At 38.8% G+C, this 24189-nt stretch overlaps 2 protein-coding genes across 3 annotated transcripts in view; both read right to left on the bottom strand.

Moving 5' to 3' along the window:
- Positions 1-16092, bottom strand: part of apaf1 (apoptotic peptidase activating factor 1) — a 35771-nt gene extending 19679 nt beyond the window's left edge. The window contains exons 1-24 of one of the 2 annotated variants that reach the window (XM_028043848.1): positions 15932-16092; positions 13851-14023; positions 13571-13760; positions 13268-13468; positions 12979-13168; positions 12216-12328; positions 11973-12104; positions 11635-11873; positions 11189-11356; positions 10889-11020; positions 10685-10798; positions 10418-10602; positions 10101-10227; positions 9313-9438; positions 9060-9200; positions 8851-8976; positions 8424-8573; positions 8040-8168; positions 7580-7705; positions 6256-6375; positions 6035-6160; positions 3727-3843; positions 2073-2198; positions 41-172 (exon numbers count right to left, since the gene is read on the bottom strand). In XM_028043848.1, coding sequence (XP_027899649.1) covers positions 41-172; positions 2073-2198; positions 3727-3843; positions 6035-6160; positions 6256-6375; positions 7580-7705; positions 8040-8168; positions 8424-8573; positions 8851-8976; positions 9060-9200; positions 9313-9438; positions 10101-10227; positions 10418-10602; positions 10685-10798; positions 10889-11020; positions 11189-11356; positions 11635-11873; positions 11973-12104; positions 12216-12328; positions 12979-13168; positions 13268-13468; positions 13571-13760; positions 13851-13994 — 3354 coding nt within the window. In that variant the 5' untranslated portion in view covers positions 13995-14023; positions 15932-16092. The remainder of the gene's footprint in view (positions 1-40; positions 173-2072; positions 2199-3726; positions 3844-6034; positions 6161-6255; positions 6376-7579; positions 7706-8039; positions 8169-8423; positions 8574-8850; positions 8977-9059; positions 9201-9312; positions 9439-10100; positions 10228-10417; positions 10603-10684; positions 10799-10888; positions 11021-11188; positions 11357-11634; positions 11874-11972; positions 12105-12215; positions 12329-12978; positions 13169-13267; positions 13469-13570; positions 13761-13850; positions 14024-15931) is intronic. The other variant, XM_028043849.1, reaches the window with a different exon arrangement.
- Positions 16093-17450: 1358 nt separating this feature from the next.
- Positions 17451-23827, bottom strand: tcp11l2 (t-complex 11, testis-specific-like 2). Its single transcript, XM_028044209.1, has 10 exons — positions 23671-23827; positions 21442-21598; positions 21061-21190; positions 20714-20834; positions 20384-20607; positions 20161-20297; positions 19874-20061; positions 19556-19737; positions 19274-19446; positions 17451-18645 (listed from the first exon to the last, which is right to left on the bottom strand). The coding sequence occupies exons 2-10, from the start codon at positions 21584-21586 to the stop codon at positions 18380-18382; spliced, it is 1566 nt and encodes a 521-aa protein (XP_027900010.1). The 5' UTR covers positions 21587-21598; positions 23671-23827; the 3' UTR covers positions 17451-18379.
- Positions 23828-24189: the final 362 nt, after the last annotated feature.

Genomic DNA, 24189 nt, shown 5'->3' with positions numbered 1-24189 from the left:
CTGCTGTTAAATGTAGTGTGTTCCTGTGTGTCACTTTCACCTTCACGGTTCCATCAAAGGACCAGGAGAGCAGTCTCGAGTCATTTGCTGAGTCGGAGAGCAAAGAGAAGCATCGAACTTGCTCCTTGTGACCCTGAAGTACTTTACACTCGCCTGATTTCCACTTCCACACCTACACAGAGTAAGAAGGAGAGCGTTCTGTCAGCAGCAGCTTCCTCCTGCTTCGGATCAAACCTACATGTCTGATATCAGGACAGCTTTAGTAACTTTTGTTACTAAATTATAAAAAGGGTGTTCGATTATCACAATATCAAAAAATTGAATAAACACAAAGAAATTATTATTGTGACTGCTTTTTTTTCTAGTACTTGAGGTTGCTTTTTGGTATCAACTTAGTTCTTTTTAGCTCAAAGTAGAGGTGAGTGATACAAACTTAAAGCTTATCAAGATATTTAGTGGTATTATTGTCAAAAGCACAAATACTGCTTTTGACAAACATTCCCATTTGTGATATGCTTCTTTAGGACACCAATCACATAAGGAGGTGTAGTTAGCATCACTAAACTGCACACAGTAACTACATTTGAACATATTTACATATTTATTGATACCCTCGCTGAACATACTGTTTTGGGGGGCTTTAAACGCCATTAGTTGGACTATATCATGACAACAGTAAATTAAAATTCTTATGATGAGAAATTTATCCTGAAAAATGATAAACGGCACGATAAATGCTGAGCCCTAATAGAAATAAATGCTGAGCCTGGAATTATCTGATATTTCTACATTCTAGGTAAATGTTTGAAAATGAGTGGATAGATGCACAGCTGCACCTTTAGAAGTGAAGGATGTCTGGAATCGCAGATATTATTTGTATATTTATTAAATAGTCAAAAACATCATATTTATTAGGACTTCAGAAACCAGTACAAATTATGGAGATAATTCTGCTTTGTGATATATGTTTTTACTACAGAACCGTTTTCACTGTTGTGACTCTTCTAAATAAAACTTTTCACACATATCGTGTGCAGATAATTAATATTTATGAAGGAGACTAAAGCATTTTTTCCAACTATAGAATTAGATTAGTATCTTAGGTCAGAAAGTCAAAAGTAAATACAAAATGCATGTGTGGAGTGAAAACTCTGTGCCTGCTGATCCAGATCGGCTCTATTATGGACGCTGGTACATAAATCAGCACAAACTGGGAGGCTGAACTGGGGAACCGATAGAGGCAACCATCAATCACATCCTGCTCCATGGTGTTGCCTTTTCCCCTCCTTTATTGGTCTGAAGGTTAAAATCCATCATCAAACAACATCCGTTTCATTTACATTCACTTTGCGTTTGCATTTCCATTTAAATACACACTTCCATTTCCTCACAAGCACATGTCAGGCAGCATGAATCTGAATATTTTCTGAATAACCAGTGGACGGGCTGAGAATAGCGATGCTGCAGGCGGCAGCCGGATGAATACAAAACGAGAGCGCCGTGTTGAACGGAGCGCTGCAGTGGACGGCGTCCGTGGACCAAATCCAAGGATGGCGAGGAAAAGAAAAAGAGGGAATGAGAGAGAAACAGCGAAAGGGAAAATAAACAATGGAGCATGAATGGTGAGGTCAACAGAGCGGAACAGCCTCATATATGCACACATACATATACGCCGTACATATACAAGCAGAGGCAGTTGCTTGTGGTCAACAGAGGAAGAAGAGGAGATAAAGAGCTGAGAGGCACAGCGGAGGAGGGATGAAGAATGGAGAGGTCAAGAGGTCAACGGAGAGTTTAACAGGTTAAAAACACCAGAGACCCAAGCACTGCTGATGAATGATTCAGTGCTGCAGGTACTTTAGTCAAGGTGAGGGATCGCCATGGAGGCGGAAAAATTAATCAATATCCAGGAAGAAAAATGGGAAGCAGGTTAGGAGAGAAGGAGAACAAATGTCCCATTAAACTGAGAGGAAATAAAAGTGAGGGACGGGAGAGGGAAGAGACAATTAGTTGGCACAACAAAATATAAGAACCAGAAAGAGGAGGAGAAAGAGGAGAGAAGTATAACCTACCCTGATGGTGGTGTCCTCGGATGAGGTGATGAGAGTTTGTCCGTTCTGGCAGAACTGGAAGTGGAGCACGGTCTTGGTGTGTCCCAGCAGAGTGGCTAAAAGCTTCCCTGAGGGCAGCGCCAACACCTACACAGAGCAAACACGGAAACATGAGCAGCTCAAAGAATCAAATAAAGTCAGCACACAACATGCTGCGATTTGGATGTGTATTTAGGAAGGAGAGAAGGAAAGTGCCGCTCGAGGTTTTATGATGGACAGCTGGACGGTAAAAAAACGCATCCAAATATAAGGCTTTGATATCAGTCGATGACAATAATTATTGATGATTTTTATGTTTAAAATATCTGAAAGAATGCCAAACTCGTCATGTGGCATTTTATTGACAATTTAGTCTTGAGCTTTTGCACTCCTTTTTTCCTTCCACTACAAGCCGACGTTTCATTTTCAAGCAGTTATGAGGCGCAGTGTCAAAACCTTAATCCTTAAACTGGTTGTTGCTAGGTAACCAAAGAGCGAGTGAGTTAGTTGATGCCATCCACATTGCTTAGCCGGCCACAAGAGCTTGAATGGAGGTTGAGAAAAAATACCCAGCATGTAGGACAGCCTGTAAGTCATAGGTTACATAGCTTGAAGCATATCAGATGGTCAAAAAAAGCCTCTTCAACGGCAGAATCGCTGGTTCACTTCAGGACTCAGTGGACCTTTGCTGAATGTCATTCCAATGACCTATTTTCAAACAGCTCTTTCCCTTTCTAACTGTGATCATAACTTCTCAGTTTTAACTAATAATCAATCGCTCAAAATAACAAAAATCAAGTGTAGCACAACACCTGTGAGTCTTGGAGACCTAAGAAAAGCTGAGCAGCGTTACAACATTTGGGATTTTAGTGTGTTCTAGAACAGTCAGAGCTCAGATGAGAACGTGTTGACATGTCTGAGCAGACATAGCCTGAGGCTACCAAGTTCGTCAAACTTCAAGAACTGGGCTGCAAGCTGCACAGGCCGTGCGAGGAAGCTGTGGGACATTTTATACACCTTAGTTGAGGTGGAAGAAAGAATGCAACCTAATAAGAAAGGATTTTACAAACTAAATGTAAAAGCATTCATTCTGATTTTGTCAATTTGAAAGCTAAAACTTTAGTGTGTTCTCCTGGGAGGTGAATAAAAATCTGAAAACTGTGGCCTGCATTTGCATTCAGCTCCATAAGTGAATACTTTGTAGGAGAACATACAGTATATCCCCAATATCTAGAAACTCAGTTATTTCATTTAAGACTCCAGGAAATGTGTTTGTTGACATGAAGAGGACTAGATTTAGGGTTGGACTTGGACTGGGCCATTTTAACACATTAATATAATTCTATCGAAACTGTTGCATTGTAGCTCTGACTTTATGTTAAAGGTAATAGTCTTCCTGAAAGATCTATTATTAATTAGCTGACTTATGAAGCCAACTGGTTGAACTGGATTTTATTTAGCAAAAATAAAAAGTGCTGTGCAACACTAACCAGAATTTTATTTACATTCCAAAATCAAAGTATGTGCAATTTTGGATGATCAAAGAATGAACCAAAGGTTATTATAATCCCTTAGCTATTGTTAATATTCTAAAGAAGCAAACAGTCATTTCTATTCTGTCTTCACCGTTCAATACCTGCACCCTGCCTGTGCACTGAGCTACAGCCAGCAACACCTCCCTGCAGGAGGTCAGCAGTTGACGGATCCTGCAGCCAATCGTCCTCAGCACCCGACTAGCTGTCAGCCCTGACACCTGCCACACAACACAAACACGCACAAACACATGGTGTATTCCTACGTACCGGAAGCGCACAGGCAGACTGTTCTCTGCCCCACATTTTTCACTAAAAGGCGGTCACTTTTGTGCTTTAGAGGAGCAACCTGACATCTGACAATGTCACGAGGAGATGTTGCTAATTTTCCTCTGGATGCACTGGGGAGAAATGCATTGCAGTGATTTGTGGCTGCGGGGCTTTATCACAGGGCGCCACCTGGTGTTAGCAGAGGAGTAGAAGCAGAAATATGCTTGATATCTCTCCTGGTAGATGTAGGCAAGTTTGAGTGATTTTCCAAGTCAGAGTAGAAGAAAAAAGTAAGGTATGAAATACAAAAGTGCTTCAGTTTCAAAATGCTGAGGATGCCAATAAAGGATGTTGTTTCAAGTCTTTTTTTGCACATCTTTTGATGCATGTGCTTGATTCCAAACGTTGCCCTGCATCTATTTTTGCAGCTGCAGGTCCTAATCCCTTAATGGAACTTTAAAGTTTTGTCTAAAAATATTCACTTTTCTTTTTTTTTTCTTGCAGAAAAATGGTTCTCACCCCTCTAAGTTCAAGAGATCAACCCATCTGTGCTGCTGTTTTATTAATTGCTCCATTAATTATCTCTTAAGTCAGGAGACAGAAGAAAAGGCTCTGGAAGGTCCAGAGAGGAAGAGTAATTAAAATGCTTAACTTCTCCAGGACTTCTACGCCACTACGCTGCAGTCCCAGGAGACTCCGGTTTTATTGCAGAGGGATAAGTTTGAGGGAAAGTCCGAATGGGGAAAAACAAATAAAACAAAGTGACAAAGAACCCCGAGATATCAATCTCTGCCTACAATATTCTCTACACCAAGTGGGGCAACAAGACGACTAAGATCTGCAGGAAGCAAAAAAGAAAACAAAGGGTATAATAGAGCAGGATTAGAAATCAGACAAAACAGTGCTGTAAAAAACTAAGTTACTCCTAAACTTACTAACAGAAACATCTAACATCAGGCGTTTGAACCTGACTATACTTTGCTGTTTGAATTAATTGTTTTTATTCAGCCACATTGGGGAGTTTTTATGAATTACCAGCTTAAGATTTAGGTCAATGCTTTGACTAGGTCATTCCAAATCTCCATTTGTTTGAGCCATAGACAGGTGGACTTGCTGGTGTGGCTTCAATCACTTTCCTGCTGCATAACTGAAGAAAGCCTGAGCTTAGAGTCAGGAACTTACAGCCGAACAGGAAAAGACTCTTCAGGATTTTCATCAAACCATCACAATACTACAACCATGTTTGATTTTTGGTAAGATGTCTTTCTATTCCTTAATGCAGTTTTTTAATTAACAAAATGCCTTTGCATTCCTTTTGTGTTAAGCGATTTTTAACTCTAAACCTTCCCAAATTATAAAAATATAAACTCTCACCCTATCTGAGCTAAGTGAGGCCTGATGTAGATGTTGTTCTGGGATATTTGGAGAATTTCTGGATGACCTGTTGATGTTTTCTTGGAGTAATTTTGGTAAACCGGACACTCCCAGGAAGGTTCCCCACTTCTCCATTTTTTACATCTATTTAGGGACAATAGCTCTCTCTGATTTACAAAAGTTACTTAGTAACTCTTTCCAGACTGATGTCACTGACTATTGTTGATTTTCTTTCAATTGGTGAGTGAAGTGTTGCTTTTCCCCTCACATAAGGGCATGTTGGTTTACATAGCTTTCAGCCAGTTAATAAATAAAATAATCTTTTACAAACTGCAACCAGACACGATGTTCTCTGGTCATTTTTGTCTGATATTAAAATTTGTTTAACCTGAAACACAAAAGTGTGACAGAAAAACAAAAACAGAAAAACTCTATAGGACTGTATGTTATCAGAAAACACTATTTAACACAGCTTAAAAAAGCAAAAACATCTGTATTGGCTGTCATAAGTCCAGAAAAGTATTACAGTTTCAAAATACACACATCAAAACTAGAGCCGTTTATTTATTCTGATATTTGATGTCAAATCAGCTAAATTAGTTCAACTAATGTCAAACATAAATTATCAGTTTTACCATTTTAATTTTGTGTTTTTGGATGAAGAAAGTGAAGAGATAATGTAAGAAGATTCTTCATTTGAATAAAAATGAAGAATCTTCATTTTTCCTTTTTATTCAAATGGATTCCAGTTTATCTTGCGTTTTTTACCTGCACATTTCCATTCTCTTGTCCCAGAACCACTGCAGATGGATTCCTGCACATACATGTAGACCGGATTCTGAAGGGCAGCTCCTGTGACTGGAACAGCACCGATCCTGTTCTGCCATCACGCACCTGTGATAAAAACACACAAAACAAGGGAATAAAACCGTATCATCGTACAGTTCAGCTTCAGTTTCATTGAGAAACCAGCTTTCCTAACAACTCACCTGGAGTCTGTTGCAGTTGTCTGCAGCCGACACGATGATTTCCTCACCATCAAAGAGAACGTCCGAATCTCTCTTCAGGCTGACAGCCGAGGACGTGTGGACCTTCTCGGTCTCCCATAACTGCAACACATGACAAGCAAGACATGTGAACCTCCACTCTGTTATATATACATTTATGCTTCACTATATTTGTCCAGTGTATTTAAATAAAGCTGAATTGATCCAACAGATAATAAAAAAAAATGATAAAATTTTTAAGCCACTTTTAAAGAATAAATACAAAACATCACAATTTATGGCAGATATTTCAACCAAAGAAAAAACACAGAAAGGAAGCAAAAACTGCTCAAAATAAACCCTGGCTAATAGCAGTTTTGTTTTACCAGACATTTGTCATGATTTTGTGGTTCTTTATTTATGGTTTAAATGTGACCTGGTGTCAAAAAATTAAGTCCACCCAGACACAGTCACCCATTCCAGCAAACGCAATTTCAGTACCTTTACCTGATTTTATACAAGACTTTCTTTCCAAAGACTTTGCAGGTTTAGAAAGGGCAATGGTAACAACGTCTCCATCCGTCTTCATGTCCTTTGGCCGGATTCTTCACCCGTCTTGCACTGCTAACAGTGGCAGTAGCGTATGGCAGCCTCACCTCTGGACGGGAAAGCTGTAACTACTATGCAGTAGCTCAGTACGGTAGAGCGATTTGGGTTCCTATAACTGACTTTATTATTGCAATAACTTCCAAAGGACAGACAGTCAAGGAAGGAAATGCAAACTCATATTCGTCATCCCATTCAGAGGCGGAGTACTGACGGAGTCCGGCAGAGACACACACACTTTAACATGTTTTGCTTTCCTTGGAAGAAGACATGTTAGTCCAACACCACAGAGCAGTGTAGGCTGTTTGAAGCAAGAGAGCTGTTACTTGTGAGGTTTGTTTTCTTCCTCCTCCACTGGTGGATTCAGAGCTGCAGCTCTTACCCAGGGACATTCTGACCACAAGAGGCTCAAATCCACTCTCAGGTGGTTCTGACCCGTTACACAACCTCAATCTTTGTCTAGCCCTGCGGTTTGGAAGTTGCAGATTTCCCAGATTACATCTGACAGACTTGAATAAATGTCACCACATGCTGTTCATATCAATATTAAAAACAGGGTTTTTTTTTACGTTTTTCTGTTATTAAAATCTAAAATACACCCAGCATAGCAGTTCCTTATCTTGTATGTCCAAGTTGGCCAAACTGTCAGATATCAACAACTGGAGGAACATCTGACTTCTGTAACAGCATAAAATCGCATCACACAGATGAAAACTCTCACCCTGATTGTCTGGTCGTCGGAGCAGGACAGCAGCTGAGAGCCGTCTTTAGAGAACTGGACCTGCTGGACCCAGCTCAGGTGGCCGCTGCAGTCCGCCCGCTTCTTCTTTTCTTCAAGATCCCACAGCTTAAAAGAAACCACATAGAAACAAACAACAGCTTTAACCACACTTTGAAATTAAACTATTTAAACTACATTTGAAATGCAAAAGATTTACAGTGCTCTCCACACTGACTGGAACTTATGGGAAAAATGCGGAAACAGGTATAAATTGGGATTGCTTAGCAACAAATGCACTCACATCTATCAGTAGGAAATCCTGCTTTAATTTATTTATTTTAATGTCTTTCTACACATCTTCTGATGTACCTCTAAATATGGAGGACACTGCAAAATATTCCCCTCGTTTCAGAAGAAATTACAGGAAACCAAGTACTAGAATAGCTAGATAAATGAGTACCTCAATGGCATAATTTGAGAATGCTAATGCCAGCAGGTTACTGGCAGGACAGGCGTGACAGTATTGCACCGTGCTCAGACGATTCGTCTTGATATCCAGCAACATGTCCGACGTCTGGACGTCAAACACCTAAGAAACAGGAATTTCAAGGCATAAAGACACACGTATATTGTGTAGAGCTTGTTATATTTTAAAAAGATGTAAACCAAATCAAAAGCAGCAAAACTTTGCAGATGCAAAACAAGAGCAGAAAAGACAGAACAGAAAGTGGCTTTTAACTAATTATCAGACACATTTGACGGCTTTCATCGAATAATAATCAGCATGTGGTCATTCATCCTGGCTTGCATTCAAAATTTCTCATTTTCCTGTATTAATGCTCACCAAGGCAGCATTTCTGGCGGCACATATGATGCGTTTGCCGTCTGCGGTCCAGGTGCTGCACTTCACAAGAACGTCCTCATCATCGCTTTCTGACAAGAAGCTCTTCACGTCGATCGTCTTCCACTCGTTGGCTGCAGACACCTGGAACAGCTGTGTGAACACAAAGACAAAAAAACAAAGTTATAATATCAAGCATTATTAAGGGTGATTATGGTAAAATTATCACAACACGATCAACCATAAGTCAGTCCAGATTTAAAATATGTTCATTTAAAGATATTTCTATTTGGCACAGATTTTGTTTTACTGGATTTAAAATTTCTGCAGGGAGAAACTTTGTTGTTAACACGCCTGCAAAGGTTTAGGTTTTAAATAAAGCAACAACTGAAGTCATGAATGTATTTATCTAAATTTGACTGAAAGTCACCTTAACGGTGCCGTCATTGGAGGAAGTGGACAAATAAGCATCATCAGGAGAGAAACAGCAGTGGTTCACCGGCTCAAAGTGACCAAACATGGTGTTCTGAGACGACGGCTTGTTCAGATTCCAAAGCTAAAGAAACAGAAATAATACACAATGTGACAAATACTGACAAAGTGAAGAGGAATGTCGAGAGAAGCCAAGCTATTTCTCACCTTGACATTTAAGATGCTGTCATTGGAGCATGTGGCCAGTAGGAGGCGCTGTGACATGTTGGTGAACTCGCAGTGGTTCACCTGCTCTTCATGCTCCTCTTCAAAGGTCCTCAGTAGTTTGCCTTGCTGGATGTTCCACACCTGCAGGATAAAATCTCACGTTTAAATAGAAAAACGTAGCATTTTCCATCTGTAAGTTAGACATTAAGTTGCTTTTATTCATTAGCTGCTGTGATTACCAGCTAATGCTCACCTTGACTTTCCGGTCACTTGAGCAGGTTGCTAGAAGATGGTCATCAGGGGAGAAGGTGCAGCAGAGAACTTCTTCATCGTGAGCCTGGATCTCTATCAGCTTCTCACCTGAGGTACTTTTAAATACCTGAGAGAAGAGTTCACTGATTAAAATCGAAAAAATCAAAAAGACAGAAATGAGATTTATTTGGGATATTACTGAATCAGAAACACATCTAATTTTAAAATCAGACTTAGCAATTAATTAAAAAAGTGATTCAATGTACAAAACTTAAAGGGATGTTTACAAATGGATACTGAAGATCTGTAATCAAAAATTTTAAATATCTACATTTTTAGTTTAAAACATGGTTTCATATAAATTGAGATAAAGGAAAAAAAACTAAACTGAAAAAACATATACGGTACTAATATTTCACATTAAGGAAAAAGGGTTAAATAGATAACAGACATATGTACATGTTAAATAAATACACAAGTACAATGTATGTGGTTACATAAATAAGTATACAACAATTACAAAAAACATTTGAAGAATTGTAAACATATATAATATATATTAAAAGGAAATATTATGAAATCAATAAATCAAGAATTAAAGATAACTTATCTAAAATGACAGAAATAACTGAAAAACAGAAAGAAGCAAAGAAAGACTGAGATAAATAAATACAAAGAAAAACACATATATAAATAAAATGCTAAATAATATAATAACTATTTTATTTGACAATATTTATAAGCAATTAGTTTTCTTTGCCTTTCTGGTTGTAATATTGCTCCAGATACCTTCAGGGTTTTGCTGGCTCCACAAGAAGCGATTTTGGTTCCATCGTGGGAGAAGCAGGCAGAGTAGATGGAGCCCAGGTGAGGGTGGATCACCAAACGGGACAGATTTTCGATGCTTCTCTTATTTCTGTAAATACATACACAAATACACTCAAAAACACTGAATGGAAGATTATGATAAGTATTTTTCTAAAATGAATAATCTCTTAAAGTCATTAAGTACAATACAATTGAAGAGCTACAAAATAATTGCTCCCACTCCAGCTTGACTAAGCCAAAATTAGAATTTTGCCTTAAAAATGAAACTGTTTTCATACATTAATTCAAAGTAGAGCTTCCCAGCGTTGGCCGGGTGCAGCGCCTGCTCCCGAGCCTGTCTGTAGACCGCGGAGGAGTGCGGCTGAGACAGAGCGAGCTGCACGACATCGGGGAACGGACGCTGCTCTAGGTGGTGGCCGTTCAGCGACAGAAACTCCTGGAACTGGCTGCAAACTTCACTGTTCTGGGTGGGAACAGAGCAAAATATGCAGAAAAACTCCCAACCGCCACAAAGACAGCAGCTAAATTCGATGTGTTTCACTGACCTCTTTGTCCAGAATGGGTCCGTACTCCATGTAGTCGTTGATGAGGGGCGCTGGACCCATTACCTTCGCCTTCATCCTGACCCAGTCCAGCGAGAACATGAGCGAATACAACTCCTACCCAAAAGGACAACAGAAGAAGACATGATGAAGACAAGGTGAACTTGTCTAACTGAATGGACATGCTGGAACAGAGTTGAGTTTCACCTGGAACATCTGAGCTTTGGCCAAGTGGTAGGTGAGAAATCTGATCCAATAAAGACGACCCTCGTCTCCAGAGGTGGGAGCAGCCTCTCTGTAGTGATGGTTGTACTGGTTCACCACCTTACTGTGAAGACTCTGAAATGTGGCAGGATATTATTGATTAACAATAAACCTGAAATTGTTGTCCAGTTGTATTTATTTTAGATATAACAAAGGATCAGGTAACATAGTGTCTGCTCGTTTTTTTGATAATCAGAGTTATTTAGAGTTGGCATGTTAAGATACAAAAGAAAGGGGCCAAACCTCTATCTGATCTCGGTTCTGCTCCACCAGGAAGTCCAACTGGAGGTCGTGAAGGTAGTACAGGTTCAGTCTACTGTTGTTGTCTACAAAAAGCAGGGATTTGTTGACAAACTCTTGGAGAATGTCTTCCACTTCCTCTGGCTCCAAATCCCACAAAACACACAATATCTACAAGAAAAGAAAGAGGAGTCGTTTATGTTTTTTTTATTATTATTTTTGATCTAGATCATAAAATAGTCAAGTTACTTTTCAAGACACCAGCAAGTAAAGGATAATACTGGAAGATGAAGGAAAAGAAACTTATAGCCTCTCTTATGAATTTTTGTCAAAGTCATAAAACTCAGTCACTGTAGAAAATTAACTGTCAGTTTTGAGTGTTTAGCTGTTTGTTCTCTGTGTTCATGATGAATTGAAAAGTGTGACAGGAGTGTACTGCATAGAAAAACCTTAGCGGGGATCTTGACGTCCTTTTGCAGCACAGTCAGGTCTTTGTAGAGTTCCCGATGTTCGTCAGGTAAAACCTCGATGCTTGCAGCCATGGCCTGATCCAAGGCGTCGTAGTCGTAGGACGAAGACTTCCTTATGCGCTTGAACTGCTTCTGCCGCAGCTGGCGGAGGTAGTAATCCCACCGGTTGGGTTTGTCTTTGAGCAGAGCGCCGATCAGAGACACAACCAGAGGAGAGCCTGAGAGGCAGACGATGTGTGGAGTAAAACCACAGTTTAAAAGTGTAAATTTACTGGAATGTCAGAGGCCAGTTTTAAATTTTTTTTCAGTTTACAGACCTTTACATTCTTTGACGATGTCGCGAGCCTCCACAGGAAGCGCGTTTTGATTCATTTTAGTGTACAGGGCCAGGATCTCCAGCGCCTTTCTGTCGTCCAGACCACTTTCTACTTCCACCTCATACTTGGCACCTAAAACATGAAAGCACAAGAGCAGATAATACACATAGTGTGGGTAGAGTTGCTGTTTTTTTTTCTTACTGTAACAAAGAAAATGACATGCATTCAGAGCAGACGACATACCGCTAACAGAATCAGTGAGGCTTCTGTTTCTGGTGGTCAGAAGAATTCGACAGTGAATATCAAACACTTTGAGCACCGAGCTATCCCAGATGTCATCGAGGATTAATAGAGATCTAAAAACAAAAAAGATAGTTAAAGATATGAACATGAACAATACTATAATTTACTTTTCATTCCAGAACTACAGAACCTTCCAAAGAATTCATAACATTTAGTCACATTCAATGTATTTTATTGTAATTTCAACACAGTCAGCACAAAGTAGTGCATACTTGCGCAGTTTTAAGGAAAAAGAGACATAATACCAAAACAGCATAAATAGGCTTCTTTAAAAAATTGGCTGCACTGGATTTTATTTTGGGGTATCACAGTAAATGGGGTGAATTTTAATGCAAGCCAGGTGTTTTCTGATTTTTGAGAACAAAAAAAATCAGATATTGTTTTCCACACAATTCAAAAATAATTTACTATTCTGGTAACTCACAAAGAACCCCAGTAAAAAAAATCATAGTAAAATACCATAGTTAGGGGTTGTAACATGTCAAAAATATGAAAAAATAAAATACAAATGGTTTGAACGTTTCTTTAAGGGACAGAAAATAAAACAGAATCAGATCTTTATATTACACCTGGTTATACCACTACTGTTTGATAACGTATAAAATGACTGCTAGTTTAAAACATATATTTTAAAATAAAGAAATAAATAATAATATTTATCTAACAGAGATGATCACTCGATCCAGAGGAACATCCAGCTTACCTGGGAAACCTGCGCAGCATCAGGAAGCGCAGGCGCTCCTTTGCTTCATCCAGAGAGGTGGGCGGCCGCTGTTGCGATTGGGAATCCAGGTTCTGTTCCAGGCGAAAACACAATGACTGAATCTTCACCAGCAGGTCGGATTTGTCCAGCTGACCGATGGACAGCCAATGAATCCCATTGGGGAAACACTCTGTGGGCAGGAGATGGGAAGAGGTGAGAAAAAGGAACAATAACCCCTATTTACCAAAACCTAGAGTTCATGTTTTCTTTGAGTTATTTAGTTTTCCACCTTCGATGAGTCTCTGGTCTCTGACAGCCTCGGCAGCGAGCACAGACTTTCCTGACCCGGCCATGCCGAACACCGTAACCCAGCCGCCGGCATCTTTCTGAAGCAAATCAAGTTTCATCCTGACCTGATTCAGCAGCTCTGGTCTGCTCACAAACACCACAGGCCTCTGTGGGACGCCACCTTCACTCAGCATAATTTGAACTGTTGAGGAAAACAGAAAAGAGTTGCTATAAAGTATCCGGATTTAGAATGCGGAAAACATTAGGGTGAAACTCAGAAACTCCACAATTTCTCACTTCTCACCGGAAGTTTCGGAGCTGTCAAAGGAGCCCTTTCGTCCATTGAAGGAGACACCTGGTAAGTCTTGATACAGCGGTTTGGCCAGATCGTAGTACGTTTCTTTAACCAGTGCATTATAGAAAGAAATGAAGGAGCGATCATCTTTCCTCAGCAGCAGCTCGATCAGTGCTGCAGCTTGGTCTTTTCTGGTGGGCTGCAGAAAGAAATCACAAACACTGAAACAAATGGAGGGTTGGGGCAGAAGTAGTTTGGTTGCCTTTCAACGTCGCTTGACTTGGCTCACCTTAATCCGGACCTTCTCCTCCTCATCCACAGTGATCACACCATCGCTGATCATGTGGTCCATGAGGTCCTGTGGCTTGATGTCCTGCTCCAGTTGGTGGCGCAAGCGCAGCAGACTTCTCCGGGTCCGCTCCTGCAGCGCCATCAGTGCTGAGGTCACAGACCATTCAGATGCTAAAAACCCCCCATAAAAAAATGTATTCATATTCAAAAACAGGGATGAGAAAACGGGCCAACAGCAACATAGATTCTGCACTCTACTTAATTACACTCAGCAGAATATTTCCCACATAATTATAGTTTGTCTCGCACCAAAAGTTGACCAAACCTTTGGTTAACTTAAAGATGTATAGAGTTAATTAAATATTTATTTGTTCAAATTGCTGGAAATATTAATTATTCTCCCCACTTATAATTTTGCAAGGAAAAGTTCTCACTAACTCAGCTGTCAGTTCTCACCAAAACATGGCTTTTCCTCTGTCAATAAGTATATTTTTGTAAATTATTTTGTATGATTATACAAAATGCTCACCTTCTTTTGTTTACAAACACAAACTTTGCTGCACCTTTTTAAGCTGAACAGATTTAAGGAATGATTTAAACTACCACATGCAACTAATACTGCTCAAAATAATTTGTCATATGGCTTGTATAATAAAAGCATATAATTACTTCAATTCTATTTTGGAATTAAAACCACTTCCTCAGCAAAAAAACCCCCAAAACAGCAACAAAAAAAACCTGCAGCCAACTTCTTCGCTCATGTAAATGCAATAAAAATTAAAAATTTGTGCTAATAAGTTGCAAAATTTTGTTCATTCTTGTTACCGTGTGTGTGGAGGGAGAGAGCAATACATACCTTTAGGCTCTACATTTATTATTTGATTTATCCGTTTCTGCCCTTTACTAGATTATGTTTACTTTTACTCGATCTCTTCCATGTATGGAATGTCTGAGCAATTGGGTTTGTTCTAACCCAGTTTTGGTTGTAAGCTAGTGTTACGCTGCTAAATACGTCAATTATTCTACTGCCTTTACTTTTATTTAGTTTAGTTTATTTATGCTTTAAATGCACTTTAAAACATAAATAAACTTTGGGGGAAAATTATACCAGTTAGGAAACAATTGGTGAAATTGCGCACAAGACTAATAAGAATTGTTTTTGTTTTAAATTTCATGGCCTACACAATAATGCAGAAGTCTGCTGATTTGCCAGCAGTTGACACCCAGCTCAGAAAGAAGGTCAGAAAAGGTCGCTGCTATTAGCAGAAAAAGGATTGCACAGCATGTATTGCAACACTCAACTGATGCAATAATTATTACAAAAGTTGCAGCAACCAGATATTGAGTGCAAATAATGTAAAGTGCATGGATATGATTGGTGCATTCTTTTTTTTTTTTGGTTTTAATTATTATTGCAAAAATATTTAAATTCTGGGAATCTGAATTTTACATTCGCATGAACTACATGATTGTGTGTTACAATTCTATATCATACTTCGGCTTCTATTTAGAAACCGAATTCATGAAATAGGCTAATCTCTAAATGGTTTTCAAACTTACAAATAAGAAACTGTGTGACCAGGTTTCAATTGTGAAAATTGTCACAATTAAACAATTAAAGTATAAGTTAATTAAAATAGAAATTACTGTCAGAGAAATCAATGGTAAAAATAGTATAACAGTGAGACGGACAGAAAATGATGTGGACAAAGTTTCAACTCACACAGGATGAGACAAATACACCGGAAGACAAAGAGGAAGGAGAAGGTATCGATAAATACCGTCAGATGTTACTGAAATATAAAAAAATATATCCGGCGTTTTTAAACGGCGTTACGTTTTTAGGAAGACTAACTTGTAGCATTTAAGACTTATTCTTAAAAGTCCTTAAATTCAAATGGTTAATGAGAAACTGAACTATCAGACTAAATATAATAAACAAAACCCACAGTTTAAGTATGACGCCAGTGTTGCCACAGCATATCTGATACACTTTGACCATTTAAAGATATGTCTCGACAAGTTCACACATTCCGAGGTAAACAGAAACAAAGAAAGTAGCAGAAAACAAGTACTCACTACTATCTTCTGTGAATAAATATTAAGCTATCTGTTGAAAGATAGTCCTCAAAGTTATGTCGCGTTTTCAAGATATCCTCAAGCCACAAAATTCATATTTATTTCTCTTTCGACATAACACACGCCCAATAAGAGACTCAAGCTTCCGGGACAAACAACAATAACAACGACTTCGTTTAGAGACAACCAATCACATGAAGATATTTATCCCACGTGAGCAATGAACTCACGAACTAACGAATCTGTAACTGGGCAAACTGATGCTGCGTTCAAGTAATTTCATAACTGTCGTAAATTGTCATTTAGCTCATTTTCTTAAACATGTTTCAAGTTGGTAACACGCAGTTATACCTAAATATGATTTTATTAGAATAAAGTACAGCAGTGTCGTGTATTGTTTTATTGTGTGGGACACTGTTACATTTGTAACAGTGTCTATATAACAAATACGTAAAATATATACATTTCGATTTTGGTCTTGGAAGTAGTGTGGTTATAATTTTGTGCTGTTTATTTGACTTTTATGTTACCATTTTATTCAAATTCGGTGTCATAAAAATAACAGGAAACCGATCAGTTCAAGACTGTAAGGTGCCTTGTCAGCTGTACGAAACATACTACACCTGAAGGTAACTTGTATTGCCTGGTAACGCGTACAGATGACAGCATAGGTTTATTTCAATATAAACGTCACTGGCATATTAAACAGGCCTTGAGTCCTCGACGCGGCCGTCGCGGGTTCGACTCCCGGACCCGACGATATTTGCCGCATGTCTTCTTCCCCCTTTCCTGTCAGCCTACTATCATATAAGAGACATTAGAGCCCACAAAAGACCCCCTGGAGGGGTAAAAAAAAATAAAAAATGTCAGTATCAGAGTTCATGGTTCTCTAAGAGCTTGTTGCTTATGTAATTTATTAATATCAAAACCACTTTAGAGGTGTGTGTGAGATCATTGTCCTCTTAAAGAACACAATACATGTTTTATAACATGTTGATTCGAGGTAAACTTGAACTGTGATATAAGCAAATAAAAAACATTAAGATAAAGTGAACATACAGAGAAACAAAATGAAATGTGCAAGGAAAAATAGATTGGAGGTAAACTTGAACCTTTATAAAAAAAAACATTGTGCACATACTGTATTTCTACTAGGTTTCAGGTAAGGATGCTTCTTCAAGCTTGACATTGGTAAGCTTTATGCAAAGGTTATGAGTGTTTTAAATCACAATTTGGGAACTTCGCTGAGGTAATATTAAAAAATATAAAAGCATCATCCTTTATTATTCCATCCACTTTATGAAAGTGGCAGAAAAACAGACCCACAGAATGATTGATATTTGGTACAGTGTTTTTAGATTGATCATCTTATCTTGGCTCCTCCAAATATCATCTTAGTCACTGTGTCTCAGTATTTGTTTCATTGAAACATAAAGAATAAATTTGTTGGATGTATAAAAGCTGTTTTCCACCTTACATTTTATTTTTTGCAATACTTTAAATGAATTGTTTCACTTGGTTTCATAGATTCAACAATTCAAGTTTTATTATAATAATTATGGTAACAGAGAAAATCAATTTCCCACATGTTCCTGTAAACTGCTCTTCTTTGTGCATTTTAAGGTCTGCTGGAAATGTTTCAACATCAAAATCTCTTGCAAGTTCAGCACCTTTTTCCTCAACTTGTTCAAACAAACAAATTTAACAAATACTGAAAAACACACAGAAGTTTGCATTTTAAGTATACAGAAAAACAAGAACAAAACTATATACAATCACTCCACTGGTAAAAACATAACCTGTGACCAACAATAAAGAACTCCAACACCAAGCTGCTAATGCAAGCAAGTAACAAACTCATACTTGGTTCCAAAGTAACAAAGAAATCCAAGTTCTGACAGTTAAATCTGAGCATAGAATGTGGCACTTACTCTATACAGTACAATTTTACCAGAATTCACTCAAATATGCTTTTTTTTGTATTTATATAGCAATAAACATCATGTATATGGAAGGAATCTGTAAAACTTCTCTGCTACATTTCTGAAAATGTACATCTGTATTGCTTTATAACTTTTTATATGTTGCAGATACTAAGCTGTTGCCTTTACAGTCTTATTTACAGGACTGAGCATAAAGGGAGACTTGAAAGAAATGAACTAGGATGTCAGGATAACTGAGAAAACAGAGTACTGTAACACTGAGTTCGGGTTCTGAAAGGCAGGTCAGAGTTGAGGTGGACAAATGTATTACTGCAAGAATCTTGTGATAAATATCACAAACGGAGACAATCCAGGTGCAGGAAGAACATTTACCCATTTGTCCATTTTTGATCTCATATTTAAGATTTCCTTTTAGTTCCTGTTCCTTAGACAGTTGGTCTAAGGTCTTCTCATCTCACATTCCCATATTTCTCTATACCTGGCAGATAAACAAAAAAACTCCCGGTTATTCATGAGAGACATGACAGTTTGGTGCTTGTTGCTGATGAGGGATTGGGGTTGGTGGGCTGCTGCCAAACAGCAGCTTCCTGATGATGTCCATATAGAAAGGTCCATAGACGGCCCTGTTGTAGTTGATCAGAGAGATGAATGTTTTTCCAATGGCTACCAGCTCGGGCTTGATGGCAGTCAGGCTGGCTGAAACTTCTTCAAGTTTGGTCTGGTTTTTGGGGTCAGACAGGAGCAACATGAAGTACTGCTGCACACGATCCTCTGCAGAAAGAACATGACAACAAACGGACTTTCAAATCTGCAATCACTCCAGATAAACATTAAGAACAACTAATGTTTTCAAACATAGATATGCTTTTAAAAATTAAGATTTTAACCTTTCATGGAGTTGTTGCACAGACTTTCCCCAACAGGACACTAAAATTACTAAAAAACATGTTTGGTAGATTTATTTTTGGTTTAAGATCGGAAAATGTGCTTTTTTCGAACATAATTTTCCACAAATAAGCATATTAGAAAATCTATCCGTCCTCTGCAAAAGTATTAGGTTTCTTTTTAAAACCTAGAAATTGAAACAGTATGTTGGCAAACGTCTAATAGATATATATATATCAAAACGCGCAAGTCTTCTTTTTTCTAAAAGAATAAAAGATGTGTGGTTCCAAATAAGTACAATATCTCTTAAAAAACTCATCCTATAGAGAATGGATTAAGGAAAAAAGTCCAGAAGTAGAAGAAGTTTGACCTTAATTTACCAGATTTGAAAAATTCTTAAATCAAATTCCATAAATTCATACATTTTTGACACAAAACATTTTTTTTTCTAAAAACTCTTTTTCTTCCAACTAAAAAAGGCACAAAAACAACTTCCTGTTGTCACTTTCCATACCAACAAGAGTGCGAATGGGGTTCTCCTTCTGGCTGATGCTGCAGATCTGTCCTGTGAGGGTCGCCTGCTGATCTGGGGTCAGCGCAGGGCTGCTTCTCTCAGTCAGAGACTTGTTGAGCTCACTGCAAACCTGAGCACCGACGCCCTCTAGTGTTTCTTCCAGGTTAAAGTCCCTGCAAATAGAGCACACATTTAATCCTCTTCGTAAAAGAAAACGGTCATTAGTGTCCACATTCAAACTTTGATGTTTGAATGTGGCGAAATAAATGAGGATGAACTGACGGTTTGTGCATGCCCTCCAACAGAACACCGATCATCCTTTTCAGGCGGTCGGAGAGCAAGGAGGCCCCCTGGATCGGCCCCCCAATTTTGCTGTGCACTATAAGCAGCACTTCATTCACTGTCTCCCACTGCCGGAGCTGCTGCTGAATCTCCTCAAGACGGTATTTGTCCATCACCCAAGTCTAAAAAAAAAAAAAGATTGAAACATAAAACCCCCCAAACATTTTTGGATTTAAATGTAAATTTGTGTCTAATATTTTCTGTATGATATTAGGCAGAACTAAATAAAATAATCAGATATATCAGGGAATAGATTACCTCAGGGACCAGTGTCTTAGAAAAGTCCCATGTGAGAAAGCGCAGGCACGCAGCATTCAGGATTTGGACGGGACCAGGAAGTGGCGGCTGACCTTTCCCGGCATTGTCAGGTTTTTCTGGAGGGAAGCTGGCCAGCAGCAGCTCCTCCAGTGCCGACTGGATCCAGGCGGTGGTGCGGTTTAAAGCAGCTGGAAAACAAGCCATGTTTTGGTTACAACTTTGTGATGCGTTTGTTTTACAAAGTTCAAAATGATCAATTCTATTTTGTTCTGTTTTTTTTAACTCACTGGGTAGATCGTCCAGGATGCTCTGAAAAAGTTGCCTCTGGTATTCAACTCCGTTCCTCTGCAGAAGAGGCCTCAGGATTTCAATTGTACTGTTGACGTTATCTAATTTCATCAGGTCCAGAACTCGGAATATCTCCCTTATGAGCACGAGGAGAAGCAAACTGAAATTAATTGGTCACAATGTATCTCATTAAAACACATAAAGGCAGAGGGTTTTACTTACTTCAGTAGTGTAACTATGTTATCTGTGCTTTCTCGTAGCTTCCGGATCTCTTCGTCCCTCATTGGTGCACACAGCTTCCCCATGGTGGAAATGATGTACGATGCGAGTCCCTGGATGTCCAAGGCGTCGTTTTCAGCCTGCTGACGAATGAGGTCCATGTCCAGCACCTCCATGATCTGGGTTCGCATCCGATTGGCACCCGGGTTGAGGAACAACAGCAAGATCTGTCCGGAGAAGACAAAACATTCAGTTCAAGTGTTATTTTATGCTGACCAAATGTTATGGGTTTTTTTTTTTCATTTAACCGTTAACGTCCAGTTTTGCACCAACCTCTCTGATGTCCTCTACTAGTTTAATGGCGTGCTGATATTCAGGTGGGTCTTCATTCAGCTCAGTCTCCAGTTTGTCCCAAAAGGCCTCGTAGAGATTCTGTCTTACTATGTTCCATAAACTGTAAAGAAATAAACAATTTACCTTACATAATGCTGTGGATACAAATGAAATACTAAGTACACCCTATGATGAAGTACACCTTCCTACACAACGGGGAGATTTTTATCAAAACAATCCCTGACCACCTGTTTCTGCTCATGTCTTCTTCACTGCTAAAGAAAAAACATATTTTCCTCTTTTGATCAGTTCTTGCCAGAAACAGGTGGACTCAGTGGGTAAAGCACCTGTTCTGTGGTCCTTGACTCAGTTCTGCGCGAACGTCTCCAACGACAATCTCATGTACGAGTTTGAGATTGAAAAGGTCTCGCCCGGCCTCCATGACTTCGTCTCGAGGAAGTATTCTGGGCGGACTCGCTGCCGGAATGAAAACACAGGATTATTAAAGCTGCGTGACAACAATCAGGAAAAGGTCAGCCGCTGAAACAATTACTATTGCAAAAAGAAAACAACATTAGCAAACGCATCTCTCATAAAATCGAATTTTCAACACAAACTTTCAACTTTGTGGACAAAACAGAGAAGTACAAAAAATGAATTGAGGGGGAAACAAAGGAAACAATGATGCATTTGCAAATAAGTATCGAAACCTCAGATAGTTAACTTACACGAGGGTGTGCAGTGTTTGCTGGAGCTGTCGCTGTTGAAGCTGTCCCGGGAGCAGTCCAGGTCGCTGGCCAGCGACGACTCCACGTCACTTCCTTGGTCCTCACTTCTGGAAGTGGAAGTGGGTTGCTCATTATTTAGAGGCATCCTGGCTTCCAGCTGCAAAGGAGAAAACAAAACACATTTTGTCTCAGCACAACTACAAACTCTTTTCTTAATGGGACAGAACAACAGGCAGCGACAGATTATTTTCAACTGGAAGGAAGTGATACGTATGCTGCAGTCGGAGGGGGGGCCATAGTTTTTGTTGTCAAGGCTACGACTGCAACCAAAACACCAGCTACACAACAGCTTGCAGGCTAGTTACCATGGCGACAGAGATATATATCAGTTGCAGTGTTTCAACAGAACGCCTTATTAAACTATGAATGTGGAATGAGGTAATACTTTTAGGACAAGAAAAAGAAAAAGTTGACAAAACGACCCAACTGAAGCGATCGCGTTACACCTGATCGTACACCAGCTGTTCTGAACTTGCAAACATTATCACTCGAAAGAGGAAGAATTATTATTTTAATATTAGCAAAGACATGCAGGACTGTAAAGGCAGGGCTGCTTCTCTTCCTGGCCTCAGTTATCTGCACCCAAAACTGACTACAAGCTCCGCTCTTGCAGTTTAAAGATAGCTCAAGGGGTGAGGATGGAAGGAGGGAGGGGGCCGGGGTGCAAGACTAATTTCTGCAAATGATCATGAGCTAAAATTGACAGCTGGGTCCAATAAAGCAACACATGTTTTTTAAAGATAATCTAATGGGATTGAGTGGAGAGAATTAGGGATTAGGTGTCATCTACAGTTTTTTTTATGTAAGCAGTCTGAGCTCATGCAAGATATTAGATCATAACAATACTAAACTTCATAAAAAGGCTAAATTATTATTATTTTTTTATGAAGAGGTCTATTTAAAAAAAACAGAAAATGCTCACTAAGTACAAATTGTTATAACAATTTATAACAACTGACACATTTGGACAAAAAAACTAACAAATGGGGTAAACATATAGAAAACAATATGTAGAAAAACATAAAAATATAAACTACATTTTAAAGAATGTTTCTAAATACAGATTAATGTGTGATTACTTAAACTATAATTAGTGCATTAAACAAATATTAAACATCTATAGATCTAAATATATATTCAGAATTAATTAAAAACACAAAGGACTGTATAACTATTTATCACTAAATTCTTTATTTGTTAAAAATCATAACTCATAGTATATAATTGTCGAAAGTATAATTATTATGGAAGTCGCCATTTGATTGGTTAACGTGCACAGCCACTGGTCTGCAGACCAATCACTTTGTGCCTTAAAATGTAAGCCCCGCCTACTGACTGATGGCTAAAGCTGACAGCCGAAAAATAAATTAATGATTTTCTGCAATATCGGACTATTAAATACATGAATTACTGAAATAATTTACAAAATGCATATTTTAAATATTAAAAGGTCGTGTTGTTTACTAAACTATACATTTTATTCCCTTCTTGTTTTGATCTAGCTTAAAATAAAAAATAATTCCGGCAGTTTCAGCCCTCGATTTAAAAAAAAAATTGAAAAATTAGAAGAAGAAATCAACCTTTGCTCTAAATATTAGCGCAGTATAATGTAAACAAAGCCTTGGGAACGGAAGGCTGGGCTAACTACACAGAAACGTCTGCAATTGGCTGCTGCTGCCCGTCACTCATCCTGCCATGGCAAACCTTTGGTTGCATAGTTTTCCACATGGATAAAAAAAAAACATCCATACACGCGTAAGAAATGAGTACACGTGATCCTCCTGACCAAAACAAGAACCTTGTGTACATTTGTGACAGTCTATTCGATTTTAATTCATGATACTCAGATTGTGCACAGACTGAAGACATTCCGTTCAAGTCGGCAAGATTAACACGAAGCGACTTGTCAAACTCAACAATCTTGTTTACATCAAACTACACGCCTTGCAGTGAAGCATGCGAGCTGTGCTTGCTTTAGTTAGTGCAACGGCTAAAGTTTGATTATATTGTTAGCGTCGACGGGTTCGACTTTAACTCGAAATGTGTACTTTATTTCCGCTCTAAAACAAAGCGACACTCGGTGTTAAAAGGTCAACGTCGTCGAGAAAAGCGATTTAATCGGATGTAATCGCAAATTATCGAGCACGTTTCATAATGATAGACATTTACCTTGCAGAAGTCTCTAGAAAAGAAGACTGACACTGTCTCAGCACCGTCGAGATCTACTCTATTTGGTATTTAAAGGTCCCAAGCGCTGAGGACAAACGGTTCAAACCATCTCACACACAAAACGGCTGTCCTGGAGCTAAGCATGCTGGTATGGAAATTGTTTTTCTTTTTTATTTTAAGTCACACATTTAGCTTTTAATTGGTTGTAAAAATATATATTAATAATTAGGAGGCACAGAAGACCGTTGAAAAAGTCTAATATTCTACAAGGTGTCGAAGTTAATCAAATGGTATGACCCAGTCTGCCTTACAACCAAGGCTAAACGGCAGGCCGTTGTAGCATATAATGTAGTCTGTGGACTTCTTGAAAGTTGGCACTAAAGGTATCAGTACATTTATAATTCTTTTTAAATCTATTTCTTTCCTCACAGGTTAAAAACTGTGTGTTAGCTCCCCCCCCCCCCCAAATGTCAGCGTCCCATAATCCATCCTGCAAAGATTGTATATTTTTCTTTATCT

Source organism: Xiphophorus couchianus, chromosome 17 (genome assembly GCF_001444195.1).
Source record: "Xiphophorus couchianus chromosome 17, X_couchianus-1.0, whole genome shotgun sequence".
NCBI lineage: Eukaryota > Metazoa > Chordata > Actinopteri > Cyprinodontiformes > Poeciliidae > Xiphophorus > Xiphophorus couchianus.
This window is presented reverse-complemented; position numbering and strand designations above follow the sequence as displayed.